General features: G+C 36.1%; 2 protein-coding genes and 1 long non-coding RNA gene across 5 annotated transcripts; 2 read left to right on the top strand and 1 right to left on the bottom strand.

The window, feature by feature from the left end:
- Positions 1-465: 465 nt before the first annotated feature.
- Dpit47 (DNA polymerase interacting tpr containing protein of 47kD) lies at positions 466-5,769 on the bottom strand. 2 transcript variants are annotated; one of them, XM_067771195.1, is made up of 7 exons: positions 5,554-5,769; positions 5,196-5,485; positions 4,946-5,138; positions 4,599-4,882; positions 4,361-4,525; positions 4,175-4,281; positions 466-602 (listed from the first exon to the last, which is right to left on the bottom strand). In XM_067771195.1, exons 1-6 carry the CDS (start codon positions 5,704-5,706, stop codon positions 4,176-4,178), a joined length of 1,191 nt encoding a protein of 396 aa, XP_067627296.1. In that variant the 5' UTR covers positions 5,707-5,769; the 3' UTR covers positions 466-602; position 4,175. The 2 variants fall into 2 exon arrangements, with proteins under 2 accessions (XP_067627296.1, XP_067627295.1); XM_067771194.1 differs by lacking the exon at positions 466-602 and adding an exon at positions 2,300-2,434.
- Positions 1,363-4,082, top strand: alpha4GT1 (alpha1,4-galactosyltransferase 1). Its single transcript, XM_067771196.1, has 2 exons — positions 1,363-2,178; positions 2,238-4,082. Exons 1-2 carry the CDS (start codon positions 1,598-1,600, stop codon positions 2,815-2,817), a joined length of 1,161 nt encoding a protein of 386 aa, XP_067627297.1. The 5' UTR covers positions 1,363-1,597; the 3' UTR covers positions 2,818-4,082.
- Positions 5,770-6,504: 735 nt separating the features above from the next.
- LOC137243429 (uncharacterized) lies at positions 6,505-8,848 on the top strand. Of its 2 annotated transcripts, none has more exons than XR_010950529.1 (5): positions 6,505-7,301; positions 7,461-7,722; positions 7,776-7,977; positions 8,067-8,097; positions 8,159-8,848. It is a non-coding gene; the product is annotated as an uncharacterized lncRNA (long non-coding RNA). The 2 variants fall into 2 exon arrangements; XR_010950528.1 differs by having other exon boundaries at positions 6,507-7,366.
- The last annotated feature ends 566 nt before the right edge of the window (positions 8,849-9,414 follow it).

The following is a 9,414-nucleotide window of genomic DNA, read 5'->3' as shown; positions in this document are numbered from 1 at the left end:
GTTTTTAGCTTAATAATAGAATAACGTCCCAAAAACTTTTTACTTGCATTTAGAGTGCAATTGTTTACATTATTGGATAAATTAAACCATGCAAGATTGTTAAAATTACTATTCCCGGCTGAAAAGAATTGCCTTTTTGACGTTTCACAGCGTCGACGAAGGGTTGCATTTAGCGCAATTGGTGCACAGTGGTTAAGAAAGGCGTTCCGCCCAAAAACACAATGTTTTTTGTATTTGTATTTGTCCAACCAGGTCAAGTCTTATTGAATATCTTCTAATAATTTTTGACTCAATTGTTGAAATTACATATTTTAATTTTCAGAGCTTTAAGGCCGTTGGTGAAACACAATTGAATATCGTCTGATGGAAATGAATTTTTTTTTCCGTCTTCTGATACTTGGCATTGAGGTCTAAACACGTCCTGTGAAACCTTCCCGGATCTTTTCGACGCATATTAGTAATTCCTGTTGAAGTTGTGCGTGGATTATTTATTGGCGATTTATTGTAAATTAAAGGGCCAATTAAACTTCTTTAACCCCAATGCCATAGTCGTTACCATATCCATAACCATCTCCAATGTGATCGTTTAATGGTGCCTTAACCTAAAAATCGTGAAAATTTCATAAAAATGAAGAAAACGCAAAAAATTACAAACATATTCCACAAAAAATAAGTCTCTTGGTCATAACGTATCCAAACCAATGAATAAAATCAACAAAAAGTTATTAAATTCACCAACACAAATATGTTTAGGTTATCGATATGGCGAGAAACCAAAAACCAATTGGTTGGTTATGATATGTTTATGGCGTTAGCGTTATGGTAAACAAAAAAAATAAATAAATTTAAGGCGCGATAACCTCCGAAGAGATCTAAGGCCGAGCTTCTCTTCCAATTTGCGTCGTGCTCCTCTTGATTTTCCCTACAAATTGGCCGGACGGGACCTACATGTGTTATGCCGACTCCGAACGGCATCTGCAAGGCAGACGAGTTTTTACTGAGAGCTTTTCATGGCAGAAATACACCCGGAGCGCTTGCCCACCCGATGAGCGAGTCCGCTTAGAAAATTTTTCTTCTAATTGAAAAATCGTATTCCTAAAATTTTGATCTTGCTTTGCCCGCGGTTTGAACCCAAGGAATACGGTGTGGTAGGCGGAGCACGCTACCATCACACCACGGTGGCGTTATGGTATGGCACCATTAATCGATTATATTGATTTCCAAAAGGTAGGTTCGATCAGCTGTTTATCTAGTTATGGTTATAAGTCACCATTAATTGGCCTTAATGCCGCATTTCCATAGAACGCTTTGATGCGTTGCTTCGCTTGACAGGATGTAGGCCTAGCAGCATTGCTCTTGAGAGTGTTCTTACAGGGTACGTACAGTTCGATGGAATTTATTTGTTTAAACTTTGTAAAATTTGTGTTTTGCCATGGAAATTTCAACATAAGGACGAAATTGTCTGCATGAAAGTCCCAAATTTTCACAGAGGTTGGCTTTGCAAAATAATTTAAACGATGTCTAAAGTGCTGAGTACTATGTGAAAATGTTTGTATACAATTAGAATCGCCACTCCTATCAGAGATACTATAGTACAATGATGTACAAACCGAGAATGAAGTGGATAATATTAGTAATGCTATCGCTTTTGGCATTCAGTTGGTGCATAATCTATGGTGCCAACATGAACCGAGGAGATATGCGTTATTGTTTTATGAATAGCTTTAGTCCATTGCAATCGACTGCCTCGCTGAATGAGCATCGACATCGTTCAACACGAAATAAGTATACTTTCGGTCCTAACCTTCTCGAAGACGTTATGCTGGCAGAACCAAAGCCAAACTCCAATGGGCAAAGCATAATTTTTCATGAAACCAGTTGTTCGAATGAAAAAATACGCAGTCATATTCAATATATGGGAAACGCCCCTATTAACATGATGAAACTAACAGCAAGGGAAGCGTGTGCTATAGAATCGGCCGCATTACACAATCCTAATTTAAATGTTTTTGTACTATTCGCTAGTCCGGCCTATCGTGATAACAATAATACGATACCTGTAATAGAAGCAATACTCCGGTATCCAAACGTACATTTGCGAAATTTAAACCTTTGGACTTATGCAGCTGGCACACCAATGTATCAATGGCTCAAAGAAGGGGAACTGTTTAGATCTAAGTAAAACAATACAGTGAATAAAAGTAAAATTTGTATGCATCATTTATATTTACTTTCAGTTATGTACTTTCACATCTTTCTGATTTTTTGCGTTATCTAACATTATGGCGTTGGGGTGGTACTTATCTTGATATGGATGTCGTAGTCTTACGTAGTTTAGAAAAATTACCACCCAATTATACCGGTGCTGAGTCAAGTGCATCGTTGGCGGCAGGAGTAATGAATTTCGCGCCTGATGGATTTGGTCATGAAATTGCTGGAAAATGTATTTACGACTTTTTGATAAATTTCAATGGTAAAGATTGGGGTAACAATGGACCAGGCGTTATAACGCGCGTCATGAATGATATCTGCAAAACCAATAATATTGAGCTAATGCTAGATCCTAAACGATGTATGGGCTTCCACGTAATGCCACGAGATGCATTTTATGCTATACCATGGAGAAATTGGGAGCATTTTTTTGAGGCACAATACCTTACAGAGACAATGAATAGGTTGCAGGACTCGTATGTAGCACACGTGTGGAACAAACATTCAAAGCAAAGGCGTATAAAAGTAGGCGCTAATGCTGCATACGGTATATTAGCACAAAAACATTGTCCAAGAGTATATGCAGCATCTGGCGAGTATTTTTGAAAACAATTGTAGTAAATGTGTAGATGAAAAAATATTGCATGCATAGGATAAAACTAGATGTGAAAGCTTGTAAAATAGATATGTAATATACCCAGTGTAGTAGAAAATAGTTAAGATAGTTTACAAACACTTGCACTTTTGTCAGCTGCTTGAGTGTGAAAATTTTCCGATTTGCAGTTAATTGGTTCACCTTATTAAACATTGATCGTTTCACAAAAGTTCTGAACCTGATTGCACAAATATTTGCGTTTTGCACATTCACGTTTCTGACAAGAGTGCAATGATTTTATGTACAAAATGTTATTTAGTTAAAATCATTTAAGTCGTTATTTTTTGTTCGAAAAGATATTTTTTTAATTAATTAGCTGGATTAGTGTAAAACACGCAAATTAATTTTTAAATTTATCATAACTCGAAAAAATAAATAGAGAATTTTATTATTTTACTATTTTATCGCTAAAAACATAATTATATACGGTTTCAAAGGCAAATAAGAAAATTATAATTTTTTTAAATTCAAAAGACTTTAAAAATAGTGGGCCTAACTAATTTTAAAACAAAGGAACAAATGATATATACGATATTTGATACCAGTGAGATATCTACATAGGTAATTAGTTGTAAAATTATATCCTTATTGTATTGAATTCAAATTCCATAGATGTATTTTTTTATTTTAAATAATTTTACCAATGATTTTATACTCTTATTTTACTCACAAAATGTAATTAAATTTTGTGTATGATAACATATCGAATTATATAACGAATCTCCTACCAAAAACTTATTTTCCATGTAATATGTAAATAGGTCACATCAAAGTAGTCACATATACAAATGAAAAGAATGCAGATGTGAAACTTTTTGATATTATTTTTAAACATTGGTTCTACCATTCTGTATCATATCTGCTTTTTCATTGCTTTCGACAGTCGAAATTAACGCTTTTTGTACCGAACATGTATTTGTATGCAAAACATATTAGCCTGCGTTTACGATAAGAAAATGTATATGACATTAAACCGAATAGTAATGTTGTATAGTTAAAAAACTGTTGCAAATAAAAAATGTTACCCAACTTAGAAACTGTTCAACACCAGGATTACTTGTATTCAGCGACTTTATGAGTAGATTGATTTACAGCAAGTGATACATTCACAATACTTGAAAATGCAGAAATCCTGTTTTGGAATTCTAACACTGTTAGAAAACCTCCACCGGAATTCCAATATTGTTTAAATAAAATGAGGATTGCGATTTTCATATATACTTTGTTTAATTATTTTTAGTACATACATATATACATACCTACATAATTATGATCATTTTTTTCCTAAAACTAGCAAAATCCACAAACCTTAAGCGTACACTAACGGTCTTCTTTGTTGATTAACAAATTCAGTTTCTATGCGAGAATTTTTCGGTACTATATAAAACAAAAGTGATCCGCCAGTAACAAAAAAGCTGCGGAATATGAAAAGTATTTGAGATTGGTAAAGCAAAGAACATTATGTTATAATACCAGCTTAATGTTATCACTTACCCCTTTTCATTTACAATCTCTTTAATGGTTTTGCTTAAATCAACTTTATGCACACAGCCCACTTTACGATTCTCATAGAACACATTCAAATTTCCTGCCCGATAACTATTCGATTTGTCGCAGGGTAGGGGCTCCTTGAACATATCGTTGATACAGTCATCCATGCTGCAGTAGAGAACAATGCATACATATTTTATATATGCACAAGGAAACTAATATTTAACATATTTTTACTTACATGACATTTTCGCACAGTTCTTGTTGAAAATCGCTAAATAAAAATTCTGGATACGAAAATGCAGCAGGCCATATTAAAGTCTCATTATCATCGTCTAAGTGCAACGGGTAATCTTCAATTGGTAGGAGCTTGGGACGCAGTAACTCTTCTGTGATTGGACTATTTTTCTTCTGATCATCGAATTTGATATTGCGCCTTTGAAGAGTGTCAATTAGATGTTGCAAGCGTGTCAGACGCTTTTTGGTTTCAGCGGCTTCTTTACGCTGATTACGCTCAAGTTCCAGCTGCAAAAATTTTAAATAATATTCAAAAATATCATAACATTTAATCAATGCTAAGCGGTTTACTTTTTTATTTTTATTTTTCTTTAGCAAATCTCGAGCTACGTTATTGTCTGCATCCCGTTCAAGTATTTCGTCACACAATTGTGTACAGACTTCAAATTTATCCAAAAAGTAGGCACATTGGGCGGCACGCCAACGTGCTTTTTTATAATTAGGATTGTATTCCAGTGCGCGTTGTGCATCACTAAGTGCAGATCTGAAATATTGAAAATTATAATAATTAACGTACATCAAGCATTACCATATATTTTACCTGTAATTCTTTAGGAAGTATTGAGCTGCTGAGCGATTATTGTAGAGCACAGATTTTACTTCGGATTTTTCACATTTCGCTTTCAAACCTTCTGTAAAGCTATAAATTGCTGTGCGAAATTTTTTATGCTTCATATAAAAATTGCCATCTTCCTTATAATTAAGCGCCAGCTCCTCCGCAGTGTTTTCCTCAGGATCATATTTTAGTTTTTGCAAACCTTCAAACATTGGATGTACTTCGTCACCAGGTTGTGGTGCTTTTTTCATGAAGAACGGATGCTTTTCCATTTCCTAAAGAGTGGTTAATATCAATTTTAAGTTTGAAGTCTTCTACTTGTTTCACTCTTAATCAGCATTACCTCTAGCCAGCGATCTTCCGGCCAGCCTTCCTCATAGCGCTTCTTTTCCAAACTATCAATGAATGCATCCAATTCTTCGTCTAATTTGGTCGCCAAAGCCAGGCGCTCCTCGTCCGTCCATTGCTTGCTCATTGCCAATTTTTCATCGGTCATAATTCCTCAATATTTTCCAAAAACACGGCGCAGAAAAATTGTAAACAAATGAATGAACATGTGTTTTTGTTTACGAGCTGTGTTTCATAAGATCAGCTTATACGACATCAACAAATCAACCAGAAATCATTGTGTAGATTGCACATTCACGAGCTCAAAATTGCTTCGTTCTGCGCAAAAACGTCATAGCTGACTCGAGCGAACAGCTATGCTGTTTTTATTGCAATATACAAAAGCATGTTTTTGTGTAAATTTATTCTATTTTAAGGTAATAGTCTAGTTGAGGGGTCGACTGCTAATACGCTACAATCGAGAGAGGTGTCAAACGACGCGTCTTGACATCAGTATTAATAATCCGAAGGCGGAGAATAAAAATTTTAACTCGTTCAAAAGATATTAACGAAAAACCGGAAAAAGACCCGCGGGTACCTCCGAAACCGGGGGTGGGATCTATATTATTTTTGCGCAGAACACCTTTCTGCGTTTGCGGCTTTCGGCTGCGCTTATAAAAAATAACCCTGGGCTACGCCATGCCAAGTTGTTGTTGTTGTTGTAGCGATTAGTTACTCCCCGAAGGTTTTGGGGAGTGTTATCGATGTGATGGTCCTTTGTCGGATACAGATCCGATACGCTCCGGTAACACAGCACCATTAAGGTGCTGGCCCGACCATCTCGGGAACGATTTATATGGCCACATTAAACCTTCAGGCCATCCCTCCCTCCCCACCCCCAAGTTCCATGAGGAGCTCGGGGTCGCCAGAGCCTCGTCTGTTAGTGAAACGGGATTCGCCGCTCGAAGGTGAGGTTGACAATTGGGTTGGAGAAGCTATATATTGCGCTACACAACCCCTTGAATCCCGCCATGCCAAGACCGGGTGTGTGGTATAACCGTGGCTACCGCCACGGTGATGCACAATTTTTTTGGTGGGTAAAAACACAACAACAACCACATGGAAATCGACAACTTCAACTGCAAATATCTCCGGACAGAAATAAAATTTTTCTTTTCCGCCATCGGATTATTGTTCTCGAGATTAATACGCGTTTTTTCACACCTCTCTCGATATTTTTTGTAGCGTATTAGCAGTCGACCCCTCAACTAGACTATTACCTATTTTAATTAATAATTTTATTGTTTAACTAAAATGGTTTTAATCGTAAATGTATCGGAGAAATGTATCGTTCCTATCGGTCAACTATGATTTTAACATATCTAAACAAATATCGCCGAAACTTCGCTCACAATTGACAACATTATATATGTGATAGATTCTGGTTTTGCCAAGCACAATAATTTTAATTCTCATACTGGTGTGGAATCGTTAATGGTTGAACCGATTTCTAAAGCATCAGCAAATCAGCGTGAAGGACGTGCTGGACGCACTACGCCGGGCAAATGTGTTTTAAATCTTGGGAATGCTGTGCTTATGCTTAAAGCACTTGGTGTAAATGATCTAATTCACTTTGACTTCTCAGATCCACCGCCATATGAACGCTTGTCTTAGTTTAGAACAATTATACGCTTTGGGTGTTCTCAACCATCATGGTGAACTAACGAAATTGGGTAGACGTATGGCCGAATTTCCAGTTGATGGGTAAAATGCTGTTTGCTAGTGAGAAGTAGTAGAAATTTGGAAAAACTGCATTCCGAATTTGAAATGTAACTACCCAATGCATATAATTTAGTTTGATTTCATAATCGGAATTCCATACTTTGTAGACAGGATTATTAAATTTGAATTCCGTAATTTTAGGTTCAAATGTTCCGAAGAATTGATATCAATTGCTGTGATGATTTCTGTGAATAGCGCAATATTCTATCCTCCAAAAGATAAAATCATACATGCCGCTACAGCTCGTAAGAACTTCAATCATATACATGGTGATCATTTGAGTTTGTTGCAAGTCTATAATCAATGGCTTGATACAGATTATAGCATGCAATGGTGCTAAATTATATTCAACATCGTTTATCCATTTAAAGAGGATCTAATAGCTGCAGTAAAGGAGCATCAGGTAAAATACAGCACAATTTGAAAAATTAGAAACTTTATATCTCATCTTTTCAGATTTCAATAGTTGTGGTTTGTTTTACGAATCTGTTTTGCACAACCTAGACGTGTAGCTGCCATGTGGGTTGCAGCGCCTATAGCTCAGAAATGAGCGAGAAATTGGGAAATGAAGTTGGCTACAATACGATCAGAAAATCGATATGTGTTGTTCGATATTATACCCAGGTTTTGCATGTGACTGTTCAGTCTACAGTGCCCTGTAAGAATAGCTATTAGGATTCTTAGATTATCTTGCGAGAGGTCTATTAATGCCCTATACACTTTTAATAACCACCTTAATTTTTACAGAACGCAGAACTGAAGAACACCATCCAATAAGGTAAGTTCAATATATGTGTATGCATATGTGAAATTACTAAACTGGCATTTTATTGTAACAGGTTTTATTAAAATTCGGTCTCTGCATTGCGCTCAAAGATATCATATCGCTTAAAGATTTAATAATCCTACAGAGGGATTGCGCGTCCCATACATACATACCCTTGGATTCTTTGATGATATATAAATACCGCCATCTGCATTACAACATCCTTCCCGGTTCGAGGAAGCTGAGCAAGCTTGCGTATGGGAATATCCACTAGAAGATGGTGCTAAGCATGCTTTATTCGTGGATATAGGAGAACCAATAAAATTTCGTGTTTTACGTGAAATTTTCGAAGAATTTGACCACTAAAAAACAGACACATGACAATCAGGTTCAGCAGCGGGCGCATCCGCCGGACAACCAGCATCTACACAACAAACATAAATAAAGACTCCTTACCAGATATTGGTGTTTATAAAAAGATGTAGATATATTAATAATCATATCACGTATCAAATTTATTTTAGACTGCTATTAATAATTATATTATATAATTATAAAATATTAATTCATATTACATATTTTTTTCGAAATCTTCGGGAGTGGAATGCACTTCAGATATACATGCTGTTTTGAGATTCACTACGTCCTTTCGGCGGCAAAAATGAAGCCATTTCTTAGCCAATACTGCATCCTTTGGAAAATGGAAAAATCTACATTTGTTTTCACTGGTTTTCTTGTAGTTGTTATCACACCCAAACACAGAACAATGCATTATTAATATAATTATTTAATTAAAACTTTCACAAACATACGTAGATAAATCAAAACGGCTTAATGAAAAAAAACAAATGCTACGTCATCAAAAACAGCTGATCTTTTGTTTACTTACGCAATGCGCAATCTTTTCGTGTGATTTGTGCTCTTTCATACAGTGACAATAGCTATCATCCGGTGGCAAAATCCTGAGCCAGATAAATAATTTTGCATGTAAATGCAACAACAACGATTTGAGCCACATAAATTCAGATAGAAGTCTGGTTCAATTTGTGAGCCAGATAATTTGTTAATTACTTCTTTTTTAGGTTGGCAACGCAGCCTTTAATATACCTACTTTTTCAAAAATAGATGTCGCTACTAAGCCTTTCGCCGTATGAGTTAAATGAAAAACAGCGGCGATAGGCAGATGTCTTTCACGTGTGCGAAAATTTCACGACATCTGCTTCTCAAGTCTTTCAATGATCCAGAGCATTCCCGTGAGAATTGAGCGTGAGCCGGAGCTGTAAAACTCACTGAAAGATGGAAAATAGCTATCATCCGGTGGCAAAATCT

Source organism: Eurosta solidaginis, chromosome 3 (assembly GCF_040869045.1).
Source record: "Eurosta solidaginis isolate ZX-2024a chromosome 3, ASM4086904v1, whole genome shotgun sequence".
Lineage (NCBI taxonomy): Eukaryota > Metazoa > Arthropoda > Insecta > Diptera > Tephritidae > Eurosta > Eurosta solidaginis.
This window is presented reverse-complemented; position numbering and strand designations above follow the sequence as displayed.